The sequence below is a fragment of the Pseudonaja textilis genome, chromosome 1 (genome assembly GCF_049901715.1).
Source record: "Pseudonaja textilis isolate UNSWEBS1 chromosome 1, rPseTex1.2, whole genome shotgun sequence".
NCBI lineage: Eukaryota > Metazoa > Chordata > Lepidosauria > Squamata > Elapidae > Pseudonaja > Pseudonaja textilis.
The window spans coordinates 62169839-62187400 of NC_141990.1; the positions used below are offsets into that span (position 1 = coordinate 62169839).

The 17562-nt window shown below is 38.3% G+C and overlaps 1 protein-coding gene across 1 annotated transcript in view; it reads right to left on the reverse strand.

The window, feature by feature from the left end:
• Window positions 1-2325: 2325 nt before the first annotated feature.
• TTC27 (tetratricopeptide repeat domain 27) overlaps window positions 2326-17562 on the reverse strand; it is an 83470-nt gene continuing 68233 nt past the window's right edge. The window contains exons 16-20 of the mRNA XM_026695524.2: window positions 16463-16628; window positions 14949-15146; window positions 6815-6926; window positions 4137-4237; window positions 2326-2588 (exon numbers count right to left, since the gene is read on the reverse strand). Coding sequence (XP_026551309.2) covers window positions 2466-2588; window positions 4137-4237; window positions 6815-6926; window positions 14949-15146; window positions 16463-16628 — 700 coding nt within the window. The 3' untranslated portion in view covers window positions 2326-2465. The remainder of the gene's footprint in view (window positions 2589-4136; window positions 4238-6814; window positions 6927-14948; window positions 15147-16462; window positions 16629-17562) is intronic.

Sequence of the window (17562 nt, forward strand, 5' to 3'; positions counted from 1 at the left end):
CAGCTCATCCAGGATGGCACATCAATACGAGCTGTGGTAAGGTTTGCTGTGTCTGTCATGTAGTGTCCAGAGCATGGAGGCGCTACCAGGATGCAGGCCAGTACATCAGGAGACATGGAGGAGGCTGTAGGAGGGCAACAACCCAGCATCAGGACCGCTACCTCCGCCTTTGTGCAAGGAGGGACAGGAGGAGCACTGCCAGAGCCCTGCAAAATGACCTCCAGGGGGCCACAAATGTGCATGTGGCTGCTCAAACGGTCAGAAACAGACTCCATGAGGGTGGTATGAGGGCCCGACGTCCACAGGTGAGGGTTGTGCGTAAGCCCAACACTGTGCAGGATGTTTGGCATTTGCCAGAGAACACCAAGATTGGCAAATTTGCCACTGGCATCCTGTGCTCTTCACAGATGAAAGCAGATTCACACTTAGCACATGTGACAGATGTGATAGGATCTGGAGATGCCATGGAGAACGTTCTGCTGCCTGCAACATCCTCCAGCATGACCAGTTTGGCAGTAGGTCAGTAATGGTGTGGGATGGCATTTCTTTAGGGGGCCAGGGGCCGCACAGACCACCATGTGCTCGCCAGAGGTAGCCTGACTGCCATTAGGTACCGAGATGAGATCCTCAGACCCCTTGTGAGACCCTATGCTGGTGCAGTTGGTCCTGGGTTCCTCCTAATGCAAGACTATGCTAGACCTCATGCAGCTGGAGTGTGTCAGCAGTTCCCACAAGACGAAGGCATTGATGCTATGGACTGGCTCACCCGTTCCCCATACCTGAATCCAATTGAGCACATTTGGGACATCATGTCTCGCTCCATCCACCAATGTCACATTGCACTACAGACTGTCCAGGAGTTGGGGGATGCTTTAGTGCAGGTGTGGGACGAGATCCCTCAGGAGACCATCCGCCACCTCATCAGGAGCATGTCCAGGTGTTGTAGGGAGGTCATACAGGCACGTGGAGGCCACACACAATACTGAGCCTCATTTTGACTTGTTTTAAGGAGATTACATCAAAGTTGGATCAGCCTGTAGTGTTTTTTTCCACTTTAATTTTGACTGTAACACCAAATACAGACCTCCATGGGTTGCTAAATTTGATTTCCATTGATAATTTTTGTGTGATTTTGTTGTCAGCGCATTCAACTATGTAATGAACAAAGTATTTAATAAGAATATTTCATTCATTCAGATCTAGGATGTCTTATTTTTTGTGTTCCCTTTATTTTTTTGAGCAGTGTATATTAAAGCTTAGTGTGATGGACCAATCTAACCAAGGAGATCTTATCTTCCATTTTTAGATGACTGAAGATACAAAGCTACAAAGCTGCTGATACTGATGTTGCTGGGTCCGTGCTTGCATTCTCACACACATACCCCTAGCTTATGAAAACGAAGCTATAAGTGCTATTGTAAAGGTAGTGCTCGACCTACAATAGTTCATTTAGTGACTGTTCGAAATTATACCGGCACTGGAAAAAGTGACTTATGACCTTTTTCACGCTTACGACTATGGCAGCATCCTCATGGTAATCAGATTCCCATGGCCAAAATTCAGATGCTTGGCAACTGACTCATATTTATGACGGTTGCAGTGTCCTGGGGTCCTGTGATTACCTTTTGCAACCTTCTGACAAACTAACTCAATGGGGAAGCCAGATTCACTTAGCAATCTTCTAATTTAATAACTGCAGTGATTCACTTAACGAATGTGGCAAGAAAGGGTGTAAACGGGGAAAAACTCACTTAACAAATATCTCACTTAGTAACAGAAATGTTGGGCTCAATTGTGGTCATAAGTTGAGGACTACCTGTTGTCAGGATTCCAAAATTGCTTCAGTTAGGTCAACTTCAGGGTTGACATCTATATTCCTAAACTTGTGTTTTGAAAATAATTAGCACAAACTTTCTCGGCAAGTGTTACTTTGTGTGTTAATACTTGCACTTGAAAAGCATAAGCTGAGGAAAACACAACTGGGTCCTCTTGCTTTAAATATCCCAGAAAACAGTTGCTTCCATTTTGCATTCCCACTTCTATATTTTCAGGTTCCTGTTGACACAATCAAATCAAATAGCCCTTTCCTTCCCACTTCCACCACGAATAAAGCTCTCCAATTGTTCATAGCCATAAAGTGCACAACTATGGACAGAAGCCAATTACTTTTGTAGCAGGAAAGATCTAATCTTAAAGAAAAAAGGATTCCTAAATTTAAAAAAAAAACAGGCACAATGTGTTCCATAAAATTCAAGCCAATGCAAATCACACATAACTGGGAAAGAAAAAATATAACCAGAAAAACTTGTTGGCAAATATTAATAGTTGTGCGGTATGAAGAAATATTTATTTAAAAGATGCCTTTGGGTCTTTGATTTACTGAATGTTCATCAGCACAAGCTACAACTAGTGAAGCGTGCCAGCCTTGCCCTTCCGTCTTTCCAAGAAATTGGATCTTCTTTTTCTCAAGTCTGATTCCTTAGCTGGTTACTAAGTTCATGCAATTCCATCATCAAATTCTCCATTTCTGCCACTTCTTCAGTGAGGTCGCTGGAAATTTCATCACTTGCAGCATCTGCAAAATTTTGCTACACAAGAAAGTTAAAAGCATTTTTACGGGAAACCTTAGTCTAAGTAAGGCACAAGATTAAAAAAAAAATCAAACCACAATTGTTTCCATAACTGCTGTGATCTCATTTCTTTATGACATCTACACAAGATTACTCCCAGTCCAAAGGCAGCCTCCTGGTGGTGTTCCTCTGTGGGCAACAAATGAGGAATATCTCCCTATGTAATATTAACCTGTTAGTTTTCAATCTGCAAGCCAAGTGAAGCAAATTCTAACATTTGTGTCAAAATTCTAAAAAAAAAAATGGGGGGAAAAGAGCAGAACTTCATTGCAAGGCACAGTATGATCAGCTTTCAAAACAGATTCTTCAGAAATTTCAGTGCTAAACCTTGGGCAAAAAAAAATCTTCCGGATGTACTTTGGATAAAATTCAGGACTTTTATTGCCTAGCAATCTGTTCCATAAAGGAGGGTGCAAAACTGCTTTCCAGGCTTAAGGTCTCACATAGCTTTGAAGTGCTTATCAGGGGTTTTGCTATAAAAACAATAGCAAGGCCAGTGCAAATATCAACATTCAAAATTAAATTACATTTACTTTTCATCGTTAATAAGATTTGTTCCATAGCAAATTAATAATTAGTTCACTCCTACTAACAATTACACCTTGATGACGACTTTAGAAGAACTCTGAGGACCAAAGGCACTGGAGGCTAGACATATAGTCTTGGGTCTACACATTTTTATCAAGTCCTTGTGTATGTATTAATTGTTTTAGTAAACTTTTAGTAAACCTTATCAATGGCAGAAAATATCTCATCCACTTGGGACTGAAGTGAGAATCAGGCATTCTCTTGGATGAGTGGATAAAAAGGAACATGAGCAACAGGAAAGAGCAGAAACTATGACAACTATGTCACTTCTCTTCTGTTGTAACTTTAGATTGCAGGTTACCTGCATCTACTGCTGATAAAATTTGAAAGTTAGGTAAGAATGGATGGGATGAATGAACTATGAGCTTCCCAATGAACAAATGCAAGGATGCTGCACTCATGAGACCACAGTAAGAGATATCCTAAGACGCTTCTAAGAGAACAATGCCACAAGTCCTTCCATTTCCTGAACCCACCTCGTCTCTTCACAACTGTTAAACTACTGCATTCCTGTTGTATCACTGGAAGAAAATGTCATAATTTTTTTCTTAAGAAGCAGCCTGTTCTTTAAAGATGTACAATAGAAAGGCATTTATAGCTATTGAGTGCAATACAATTCTCACAATTCCGTATTATGAACAGGGATACCCCTCTACCCCACCTTTCACTGTAAAGAAGAGGTGATACAATTCCTCTCCAGATGTGCTGTAATGCAGCTCCAATTTCCTAGCCATCTAGCCAGTCACTGGCCATCTGATTAGAAATCCTGGGATTCATATTCTTAAAGTATCTGGGGTGCAAGAGTTGAGGAAAGTGGAATTAACAAAACCAATAAATCTTGCAAACATCAGCTGTAGCTCGTGGATAAACCTCTCTCTGTGTCCCAGAAAACCCTTTAATGAAGTCCATCAGCCTTACCTTTGCTTTGGCAACCAAACCACGCAAGTTGAGTCGGGCAGAAGAGAGTATTGGCAAGGCATCTTGGTAATTAGTTTTCATTTTACTACATTTCATTGCAACTGGAATTTTAAAAGGCAAAACAAAGTTGTGTGACTATCACAATAATAGCATGGCTGTTATAAATGACTACTCAGCTCTCAGTTACTTCAATACAGGGAGAAAAAGTTTCCTAATTCATTAAAAGGATAAACATTAAATATAAGGCAATAGTCTGCAATTGTTATTACAAAGGGAATTACTGCCATTAGAGCATTAATTTTGATCCCTCCAAAATATGTTGACTTTACATGTAGTCCAGAAGTATAACTGGAATGTAGAAATTTGTGATGTCCTTTAAGGCTGCAGCCTATGTTGCTGACTTGTAAGAATTGTTTTTTATATATCTTATTTAATAATGCATACAATTAGAATGCTTTCAATGAAACATTGCAATGATCCTATTCAAAATTTCAGCTAGCCCTGTCCTCTTCTGTGATCTATCGGCCAACATTGATTGCTCTCAAAATGTATTTCCTGTCTTTTAACAAAATGTACCAACTATCATGCCAGTTAATACTTCTCTGTTGTTTGTAAATGATGCTATTTTGGCTACCTAAGTGTCAGTATCACAGTATTGGAATCCTCAAGCAAATGTTGCTGTGTGGAATACTCCATGATATTCTTCCAGTCAGCCATGTCCTCTTTCACAATTCTTCATTGTTCTTCTCACCTCATGTTGGTTTTTACTCTTAGTTAGTTAAACTTACAATCCAATGTCAAATGTGTTGAAGACCTGAGATTGTTAATGTCTAGCTCTGCTATGGGGTAAAACTAATCTCCCTTCCTTTCAGGGGTGGGATTCAATTTTTTTAACAACAGGTTCTGTGGGCGTGGCTTGGTGGTCATGTGACTGGGTGGATGTGGCTTGGTGGTCATCTTATTGGCTGGGTGTGGCCAACTCAATATCACTCACGTCGAGGCACCATCTCCTTGCCTGGCCTCTTATGATTGTGGGGATGCTGCAACAGTCGTAAGTGTGAAAAAAGGTCATAAGTCACTTTTTTCAGTGCCATTGTAACTTTGAATGGTCACTCCACACAAGCAAAGTACCAGCAAAGGAGGGGAAAAAAACTCCAGAGACGTTCCAGAGACAGGAAGTCTAGTCCTACCAAAAATGTAATAAGGGTTAACAGAGAGACAGTTTCTGTAAGCAACACCAGAATGTTTCCTTCCTGCCTTCCTTATAGGATTAGGCCAGTAATTTCTTCTAACAACCGATTCTCCGAACTGCTTAGAATGTTAACAACCGGTTCTAGTGAATAGGTGCAAACTGGTAGAATCCCACTTCTGCTTCCTTTCCCTTTCATCCATCCATCCACTGTGTCTCAATAGAGCTCGGAGGTGCACATTTCCATGCTTTCTCTTCTAGAAGGTGTTTGGGATTTTTAATTGTTTGCTTTTTGCACACACCCATGAAGATGCAGAATATAAAATAAGATACAAGCAATGTGCTTTCTATTTTCCATTTAATGGGGTTAAGGACATTTTGATTATTGCGGGACCTCTGGCATCTTGAACCAAGAAAGAGATCATTTCATTTTGTTCTCAATATTTCAAAGTTAGAAAGGCTGAAGGTGATGGCACCCAATTCTAAGTAGCTTTGACTATCCAATTTTTTTATGGCTGCTCTATATCATCTACCATTTCATTCACTGTAGGGTAGCCTAATGTTTTGTCCTTGTCCACTCTTAATGCACATCAATGGCATCTGATGGTTGGAAGTGTCATCAGAGGCATCTGTAATCATGATGTCCACTTATCTGCTTTATCAGGACTCATGACTATCATGTTACATCATGACATTATGTTTTATATACAATTTTATATATGAGAAGAGAAAACCAAATGTAATGTCATAATTTTCAGAATCAGACGGACATTTAAACTTCTAGCATGTGCCCTAGAAACACGAGAATCTTCTAAGTTCATTATTCCCACCCTTTTTAAAAATGACTTTTGGAACTGACATTGAAACATATATATATATATCAAAATCCCTATGCTGTGATGTCAATATCCCAATGTTTAGCTCTATGATCACACTAGATTTCAGTGTCTAAAACCTCAGCAAACTCTAGAAACTGTGAAGGGCCTAAGTAAAAAAAATGAAAAAAGGAAAAAAAATAATGATTTAATGCTTTGATTCAGCATGCTGGAATAAAAACATATTTTATCCATCCCCCCCACTGTATCTTCTGTTTCTAATAGAACTGCTTTCTCAACTTTTTGAGGCCTGGAGTCAACTTTTAATTTCAACCTTTTCACTATTGCTTACTTTCTGCAGTGGTTGAAAAAAAACAGGTAAACCTGACTTTGAATCAAGCACAACTTATGTTGACTACATAGAGAAAATAATGAGGTTTTGATGGCAATATAACAAAGGGTTTAGCAGATCTGCTAAAGTTCTAATCACTGACATTTTTTTTAACTTCAGATAGTTGCCACATCTCAGTAGTTCCCCTTCCCTCAACTATTTCCCTGGAACTTATATTCAGGTGTATGGACTGCTAGATCCACTGCTTATTGTTTCGATAAAAAGTACTTCAGAAACAGGTAATCAGCTGTGACTTATATCAACATTTTCATATAGGACATACCATGTGCAAGCTCTAGAGCATCTCTGGCTACTTTCTTAAAAGAGGAAGTATCTTTGTCCCAGTCACCTGATTGGATTTCATATTTGTATGCTTTGGTGAGATACTGCAATGCCTGCAATGATAGAGGTACCATGCACTTAAAAGTAAAGTTGCGTTAGTTTTACGCGTACATGCCAATCCCCCTCTATAAAGCATATTGACTGATAATACTTTATTATAAAGTTCCTCAGCTTTAAAGCAGTCTCTTTCTTTGCAGCTGTAACACAGATGTTTTAGTTGTTGTTTTTTCTCTCAAGTATGACAGACGTATAAGTAGCATATGGTTAAGAGACAATTTTTAAGTTAAAAAAAAATCTGTCTAGACAGATGCATGTGACCCATATTTTGCTGGGTCATTGTATTTAAATGCATCTGAAAATAAAAAAGCACTTGCATTTTCACAATTAGAGGTATTGTAAACCTAAATAAGGTGCCAATTTTACTCTGAATTAATTCTGCAATTTGGAAAGAGCAATTTGGACTTTAAAGATGAGTAGAAATTTAAGAGAAAGGTCTAAAACTAAGCAAAAACACAAATGAAGAAAGTCGTCTTTGGCAAGATGGGCAGCATATAAGTTAAACAAATAAAAGAATAAATAAAAGAACAGCAATAAAATAAGTCTAGCAATTTTCCAAATCCAAACATTTAGTCTCTATGCTAAAAATTTTTTCAAAGCCTTCTTGATAATGTTTTCAGTTTTGGCAATCTATTATACACAACAGAATTTGGTATTTGATATCACTGCTGGTTTATGTTAGTTTTCTCATAATTAATTGAATAGCATGCTGTTCCGATTACTCTGCTTCACAAATTAAAAAAAGAAATGTTTACAGCAAAAGGTTATATCTGCTATGGGGATTAACTTAGAAAGAAAGTGGGCAAAGGGGAGATCAGAAAAAGACATATATATTATGCAAGACGCATAAAGTGTGAACAGGGATAATTTTATCTTATTCTCAATATTAGACCTCCTACTCATTCATCTAAGTTAAATATGAAGAATTTCAATACCAATAAAGGGAACTTGATTTTTACACCCGGTTCTCAGGTGGTGTTAACTGATGAAACAGATAGCGATCACTATTGATTTAATTATGAAAAAAGGGGTGGATTAGGGCATTAATAACCTTGGGGAAAAGCTCTCTTCTTTCCATAACTGAAAACACGACAGCAACTTGAACATGAGGGAAATTGACTTGGTTGTGCACATTAGACATTAAACTAACTGAACTGGTAAGTAGGTTTTGTACTGTTGTGATCTGGTTTGCATACTTTAAGGCACGGGTGTCAAACTCGATCACATCATGTGACATATCGCAATATTTTTTGCCTTTGCTGAGTGTGGCCTGTGCGTGACGCATCCAGTCTGTGGGCCACTAGTTTGACACCCTTGCTTTAAAGTATAAAAGTATGTTACATTTTTCAGAACCTAGATAAATTCTTCTTGACTCCTGCTCATAGGGACATTTAAAAATTCCTTTGGCTCCCCAGAAAATTCCTGAGAAAGAATTTTCCACTGTGAAATGACTTCATGTTCTTCACACTGAGGGTTAAGAATACCAACTTGTTCAGTTTTAGCCTGGCAGTTCCCATCTGGAATGTGACTGCTGACATACCCAAATGAGTCTCTTATTTTATTTCTTTAGCCTTAAGTATGAACAGAAAACTATGGCTTGTATCTTTCCTAACAAGCAATTTCATAAGCTAAGATGAAGTCACAACATATGGCTTTTGACTTAAGGAAGAAACAAATTAAGAGTCCCCACTTCGTGCATACTGCTAAACATACCATGGTTGGAACATGTCAGCTGTATCTGCTGGCAGGAAGAGCCAAGTGGGAGCAACTGGGCAATGTGCACAGCCAGCTTATTCATTAGAAATGTCACATATTGTGATAACTTAATGTAGCCCATGAATTCCATTTCCTGATACTCTACATGCCATCAATATTTGAGAGATGGAGATGACGGCAATCAGGATACAGGCATTGGAAAAGCAAACAGTGACACAATCTTACATCAAAGCAAAACAGAACAAAATTAAACAAAACAAGAACTTACAGCATTATGATGTAAGCCACAGAGCCATTTCACACTTTCAATTGACACAGTTTGATGCTCAACTAAATACAGAAACAGACCGAGTGGCAAAAATAAACCAACCCTTCAGATGCTTCCCTGTCTTAAGAAACATAAAATGACATATGACTTTGATTCTTGAAATGGAATTTTCAAATCACCACGGAGGATGTCACTTGGGGGAGGATTAGGCAGGCTGGGACGGATCTCTATGAGAAACAGCCGCATGGCGTGACACAGATGAGGAGGAAGAGTTATGTTACCAACATGAAGCTAGATGACAGAAGGTTTGAATTCAGGTAAAATATTCAGGATGTGTATAAACAAACACCCATCAGAGCTCATTATTTTGGTGACAAAGAAGAATTCCCCTTCCCCTTCTTATTGCGTAATATTTTTATGAGCAAATCAGACACTTTTGCAATCGGATCTAGTGAACGATTCATGGAATCTTTGATATCTCATTGCGACATGTTTGCAAGTCACTCAGATCCTCTCTGAAAATAACAGCGATAGCAGAGACTTCCAGAACAAGGTCTGCTCCTGTTTTATTACATGTTTTCAGTCATTGGTGCCTGAAGATACGGTCCAGGGGGTTCTGAATGACCACTTATCTCTTCCTGTCTTTTCTCTTGTGCCTTATGTTACCGAGGTGATGAGAGACTGATTTTAGAAAGTTATAAATGTCTCTTGGAAAGACTGGAAATAGTCCAGAGAATGTATCTATTACAAAATATAGCTGTATGATTATTAATGGATATGGAAAATGAGATCAGATTGTGGCAGTAAAATTATGCCCTTTCTGAGTTCAATTCAAAGCACTGGCTTTAATCCTTAAAACCTCTTGCAGTTGCAAAACCAATCTACCCCACAGATCCATTGAAACCTTAAGAATCTTCACTGAGATCTTCATCCAGACCATCTCATAAATATATAAAGTGGTTAGCCCTTTACATTCTGTCACATTTTTTAAAATTATGATTTTAGGGCTGTGAATTTAATCTACTTTTTAAAGTCTGCCTTTAAAAAATGATATGTAACAAGGGGAGGGGAGAAATTTACAGCCTTCAAGCTCTTCTTTGTGTTCACCATGGCTGAAAATTGATAGAATTATATCTCATTATGTTAATGAAGGAAGTAATATGAAAACTGCAGCAAAGGATCTGCAATAGACTTAACTAGGTTTAAAAACATGTCTAAAACAAGGGAAAAGGCCACATTTGCATCCTTGTCCTGCCCACGGTGACCCTTGTGATCTTAAATGTTACGTATGCCCCTGACTATCAAATGTTGTCAAGCTCACTTTATAATTTGGTTATTATGTTTTCCTTAATGCTGTATGCTGCAATATATTGTTTTTATTTATTTTATTTTGATGGACTCCATTGGCCATCAGTCCTATATGGCACAGCCAATGGCCAAACAAAAGAAGAATGATATTTCATTACCTGTTGGTACAGGTATTTCTACTCCCTCTTCTATTGTAAAAGAATCAGACAACTTAAGCAGTATTTCTCAACCTTGGCCACTTTAAGTATGTGGACTTCAACTCCCAATTGTGCTCTTCAGCCAGCGCAGCACAATTCTGGGACTTGAAGTCTGTACTGCTTAAAATGATCAAGGTTGAGAAACACTAACTTAAGGAGTTCTTTAAGTTCCACAGTATTTTGAATGCTGCAAACATCAGCTTACATTCAGAGGTTAATGCTTCTTTTATATCAGTACCAAGAGATTCATCTTAAATCTTGAGTCCTGAAGTGAGAAATTGGAGTTATTTATGTGAGATTTATGCAATTTGGAAAAAAAAAACTGAGCATGATGAAGTCAAAATAGATAGCCTCAATGGAAAGCCCATGGTTTAGCCATTGGTTTCCTTTGGCAGTGGATAAAAATGCTATAATATTTGATCAACATCACATCACAAGAACAAATGTGCATATTTCAACTTTTTCACTATTTCTTCATCTTGCTTTATTCATTGATGCTTTAGAAAGCCTTCTAACGTTTTTCTGGGCAATGTAAGGGCTACAACAAAAACAAAATTAAAATTAAAAAAAAATTATTCAGTGAAGGTACCGTTAAGGAATCAAGTTTGTGATTTACTAATTTGAGGATCTCTATTTCTGAAATAAATAGAAATGACTATTTTAAATTATTAAACATCTTAATAATTCTTTTGGTTTTATTTCACAGAATATATATATGAAAAGAAGGCAAGAATAAGGTTACATGACTGCATCACTTAGCAATAACAATTTTAGCAGTTCTGGCTGCCAGCATTAAGTTTTGACTGTGTGGGTCAGGGTATCAAACTCAAATTCACTGAGGGCTGGATCAGGGTTGTGTTTGACCTTGGTGGGCGGCGTGCCAGGGTAGGTGTGGCCAACTTGATGTCACTTGTTTTGGTGGCCAGAGCACTCTGCCAGAGAAAACAGACTCCTGAGCTCCATTTTCAGCTGCGATGGCGTCCTGCAACCCTCTGCCATAGAAAATGGAGCTCAGGATGACCGTGGGGGCTCTGTTTTCACTGGCAGAGGCACCATGGGCCACTGTTCCCAGGGTGGCCCCATGGGCCAGATCCAGCCCTGGGCCTTGAATATGACACTCCTGGTGTGGGTCATTAAGTAAGGACATCACATGATCATAACTTCTGACTTCCTGTCATGTTTCTCATCGACTTTGCTTGTGGGAGGGAATGTTGGAAATCCCAATCAGACAACCACAGATCATTACGATGTCATAATCATAAGCTGGGTGCCTGGATGGCGATCATGTGACCACAGGGATGCTGCAATGGTTGGAATTCTAAGGACCAGTTATAAGTCCTCTGTCCAGCACCACTGCAAGTTGGAATAGTCTCTGAACTATTGTCACTTTACATAACCTGATTACCACCTGTATAATCTATTATAATATTTTTATTGCTGTATCCAAAGCTAGGCTGTATGATAGTACTGAAAGCTAATCATATTGTCAATAGCGTCAGTAAAGCAATGGCATTATTGAATGCTCGCAAACAGAAAGGCAGGGAGACAGTTCAATTGATAGAACATTAAAACATAATGTAGTTTCTATGAAAGAAATCAAGTATAAAACTTTGTTCTTTTATTACAAAACACTCCTTCAATAGATTCAAGCTTACTATCTGATGTACTATTGAATGTTTCTAGGTGACATATTTATATAAGATGGAAATGAACTTTTGCTTCCATTCCCAATCTGTTTCTGATACAGTTAATATAGCAAGAATGGATAAAGAAAAATAAAGAAAGAAAATAAAGAAAAACTTACAAATTTCAATCTCAAATGGTAATTATGAGAATTCATGCTCAAGATTTGCAACTTGTTATTTTTATGTAATGGGCACATGGCCAATGTCAATTTTTAAGATGTCTACTTTTTGTTAAGGTGGAGTCTACATTTTCACTGCAGATTATGGGGGTTTACTACTAATTCTATTCTTTATGTTCTGCACAAACGTCAAAATTCGTTTTCAATTCAATTGTATAGAATGTGAAGGATGTATGTTTGTGTTTTATTTTTATAGCTATAATGTACACTGAAGATGGCATTTAATTTCATTGTACAAGGTGCAATGACAATAAAGTAAAATAAACTAAAATAGTCCTAAGTAAAATATTTTCACAAATCAAGGATGAACTCTTTGTTGTTCTACATCAGGGATGTCAAACTCAAGGCCCATGGGCTGGATCTGGCCCATGGGGTGCTTAGATCTAGCCTGCAGGGCCGCCCTGGAAACTGTGAAGAACTGACAACCCACAGTGCATCTGCCAGTGAGCTCCGTTTTCGCTGGCAAAGGGTTGCAGGAGGCCGGCGCAGCTAAAAAAAAAAAAATTGGAAGCCCATTTTTGCTGGCAGAGTGCTCAGGGCTCCACAGGCACCTCCGATATGAGTGATGTTGACCTGGCTACACCCACCCTGGTCACGCCCACCCCGGCCCCCAAGGTCAAACACAACTCTGTTACGGCCCTCAATGAAATCGACACCCATGTTCTGCATAATGGGCTCCCAAGAATTCAGAAAAAGGATTGAATGATATACATTGTCTGGGTCAATGATTTCATCAATATTTAGGAAAGCATTGCCCAGTATAAATCCATGATCATGAAACAATATTTTGACAGTGTTGCAGTTCTAAAATTATACACCCGAAGGAGAAGGGTTTGGGGAACCAAAGAGTTGAAATAGACCATTTAGTCCATCAAATTTCAATGCAAAAATAAAAATTAATTTTCAAATAAAAAATCTTACAAATCCTTATCAAGCTGCTGATTGAACATCTCTCACTAAGAGAACCCATTAGCCCATAAAATGAATGCTAATCAGTTATAAGAAAGATAAAACTATAAACCATTATGTCTGTCCACTGCAGGAACAACATCTGGCAACACAATGGATGAGTTGCTGTTTGCACATATATCTAAATCTTCTCCAGATGGTTGGGAGATTTCTGGAGTTGATTTAGTGGATATTGGAGGATACAGTGGTCAGGTAGGGAGAGAACAATGGAAAAATTATTTTATCAGTAGAAGTTCACTTGTGTAACATTGGATACAGGCCACAAGCAGAAAATTTATTATTTCCTCTCTTACATGGGGAAGTCTCTTCCAATGGCAACTCTGCTGTCTCAAATGTAGCCTAGGACTGCATTTAAAATGGGAGGGAAAGTGAAATTACAGAGAAAATATACTGAATTTCTAGATTAAGACTTGGTGCAAAAAATGCCACCTAGTAACTTTATTTACTACGTGATGAAGAGGGAGAAGCTCTACAGTTTGAAAGAGAACCCGATTGGAATAGTGAACAATTTTATTTTGCCTCTTTCAGATTGTAACCACCCAATGTTTGCCTAAAATCTGGACAATAAATTTGCATGATTGCCACCAGGAGATAAAAAATTACATGGAGAGGGGAAAAAAATCCTTTCCTGGTGGCATGTACTCCCCTGCCCCCACAAGGAAAGAAAAGAAATGAAAAGGCAAAGGGAATATAAAATGATTGTAAGGGAGACTAAACAATACAAGTGAAGAAAGAATTTGGGGGAAAAAGTTATAGTAAAACACATACAAACCTTTTCTTTTTCTTTTTCTTGATTAATCTCTTGTTCATCTCCCACACAGGACTCCCATATCTACCTAGCATTTCTAATGTTATATATTATACACGTCCTTTCCATTTTCTGCATTCTGCTAAGCATCTCGTTCTACGCACATGTCTGCTTCTCACTCATCTTTCTTATCTTTGTTCTTTTTTCCTATAGTTTTCTCAGTTCCCTCCATATCTGGAAGAAGAGTGTCTCACACACTCATCAGTAAAAAGGTGCAGCTGTAGTACAATAGTTACGTGTCGGTAATGCTAAAGGATCAGACTGACCTCATTGAACAGCTTAATAAATGATCCCATACTTTGGACTTCTATTCGCCTTATACTAAATGGTAACAGTTTAATAATTGGAAACATTCTTTTCCGCCAAAGGCTGCATTGAGATAATGATTTGGCTATTGGAATGCCAAAGGAAGACTGAAATGTTTAAATCATTCTGCAGAAGACATACTGCTTCAAAGTAATATTTAGCAGAATGCTAGAATGAAACATTAAAAAAACCGAAGAGACCATTCCCTATGTCTAATAAATTCTGTGATTCTGTGATGAGTACATCTAAATGAATAATTATCTTAAGCAAGTCTGGAATCGCAAGTAATTATTAAATTAATCTCTGCCTGAATGTGTGTTTTTCACTGCAAGAGGGAAAAGTCTGTTATTTTATCTCGCTGCTCCCTTAATTGTTTTTCTCTTTTTTATCAATCTTTAAAATAAGTAGCCTTGCTAATCAAGTTGCCGAATAAAGAGTTGCTAATGGAATGTGAAATTCAAGCAAAGGATATTTCACGAACCAATATTCTCACTAAGGTTATATCCAAAACCTTGATATCAACATGAAAACACACATGCATCTTTTCTGATATGAGAAGCATATTCTGCCATTAAGATTTACCTTTTCTATGTCTTCGTAGTTCTCATTCTGCCCATTTTCGTAAAGCTTGGCATATAATCTCCAGATTTCTCCATCACTTGTCACTCGAGAAGTCACTCTGCCAAAGAGGGCCTGCAGTTTTCCCTTTAATCCTTCGGCTGTCTCTCCATTTCGGTCACCTACTCCATCCATGACTACTTCTACCAGAATCTTAAGCACCTTAAAGGAAATTGTTAGTTATAGTTTGACTCCCCTAAGGTCAAGTGGAGTTTCCAAAATATTTGCTAATACATGGTTCACTTGATCAGAGTGATCAGAGCTGTAATAAATATATTAAATGACTGGATTAATGTATTAAAATAGTAATCTATTTGAAGATGACACAAGACGTTATAATGGCATAAGGGCATTATCTAATTATTTCCTCTGAAGATGCTTGATGAATACTATAACATATATTAATTATAAAACAAAGGAACTATCTCCTTAGCTGCTGTATTTAACAACACTTAAATATTGTTAAAATATTTTCCAGGGATACTAACAGTCAGCAACCGAAATCTGAATTCCATGCGTCTCTTTGAGGTAATATCAATATCACAAAATATCAAATTGCATTATAGCAGAATTGTTCCTCCCTTTGACTTTCCAACATATTACTGCAGAATTGTTTCTGCAATATTAACATCCCACACCTCACACACAAACATAGTTTTGCCTTTGCACTAGAAAAGGCAAAATCAGTATCAAAGCTGGAATGCTATCTATCCATTAGATGAATGGGGGTGGGAGGACCAAGTACTGCCTTGGCTGACTCCCATCCCCGCCAATGCCTGTACTGTTTAAAGGAATCTCTCTCTCTCTCTCTCTCTCTCTCACACACACACACACACACACACACACACACACAGAGAGAGAGAGAGAGAGAGAGAGAGAGAGAGAGAGAGAGAGAGAACATGCACTTCACATCTGGTTACTCAGGAGCCAATGCATTGGATTGCCTCTTCAGGGGTTCTTGGCAGAGAGGGAAAGTGCATGATGCTACAAAGACAGAAGTTGAGGACATTATGTTCATTTGAGATGACAGCTCAGAGGAATTCCTGGGTAGTACACTGTTAATTTTCATGTCACATGGCTAAAAGCCTCCCAAAGAAGGAAAATGCTAAGGAGAGTAAAAAAGAAAGTACAAGAAAAAAGAAATTTTGCAATTGAGGTGGTTAGTAGAGCTCACAAGGATATGTGTTTTCTGAGGAAAGCAAGCCTAAACGGGGTAAGGCTGCTACTTCCTCCCATCAGAACTGAAGAGAGAAAGGTATCCACTGCTTATGCTGTAGAAAAAGATCATTTTACTAGGTCTTGATACAGCTAGAAAGTTATGGCAGCAAAAAGAGTTATATTGTTAATTACTTTCTAAGAAATTCTAGAATTCTAAAGCAGGCAACTTAAGATATTTAACATGCTTTAAGTTATTATTCCTTGTCATGAAACATATTATTTAAAATTAGACGTATGAATAAAAAGGATGGCCATTGTACCTGGACATCTTTATACTTTTCTTTTAAGTCCATAAGCCTGTGATAAGCTTTAATGGCTTCTGAAAATTCTCCAATATCTGTACTGGTTAAAATATAATTTTCCCAAATCTGCCAATGCTCATAATTACACTTGAGAGCTTCCTGAAGAGTCCGGAATGCTTTAATTCTAGTTTAAAAAAACAGAAACAAAGAAAAAATACCAAGCATTAATTAATTATAAAATGGGCACCTTTATTTTTTTCATTAAAGGCTTCCCCATTTGCTCATTTAGATTCTTTTCATTTTGTCATATTGAAAAGAAAAGTGATGAAAGAAACAACTTTACTTTGCCACAAAGCCATTCTTAACTGGGAGGGAGGGGACTTTTATATAGAATTTTATATATATTCACAGTGATGTGAGAAATATTTCCTCTAGTGCAGGGGTGTCAAACTTGATTTCCTTAAGGGCCACATCAGGGTTGTGTTTGACTTTGGGGGGCTGGGGTGGGCATGGCCAGCCACGAAAATGGAACTCGGGAGGCACAGGGCCCCAGAGCTCCATTTTAGTTGGAAGAGGGATGCAGGAGGCCATTGCAGTCGAAAATGGGGCCTGGGAGGGCCGCTTAGACCCTCCTGAGCTCTGTTTTAGTTGGCAGAGGCACCATGGACGATCCTTCACTGTTTCCAAGGTGGCCCCATGGGCTAGATTTAAGCACCCTGCGGGCCAGATCTGGCCCAAGGGCCTTGAGTTTGACACTCTTGCTCTAGTGGGATCCAATACAGTTGATGAAGCATATTGACAAAATCATTTAGAAGGTGTCCATAATGGAAGACACAATAATTGGGCTTCCTTATGTGGCTGGATCATTTATATTAAGAACAGGTGATCCACATCTGCCTTTAGCTGTAAGGGTTCTAACACCTCAGAGGAAAACAACATGGTATTAAAGTTGTCCTTTGCCAAATGGAAGGACATTGAAAAGAAATGGAAATCAGACTCCTAGCCCAAAAGAGAGGATCACCTCAGCAAGATGTTCCATATAATTTGGGAGAGATAGAAAGGCACAAAAACATGGTTTTTGCTGTGCAGAGGGTTCACTTTTGATGCATAGTAAATGA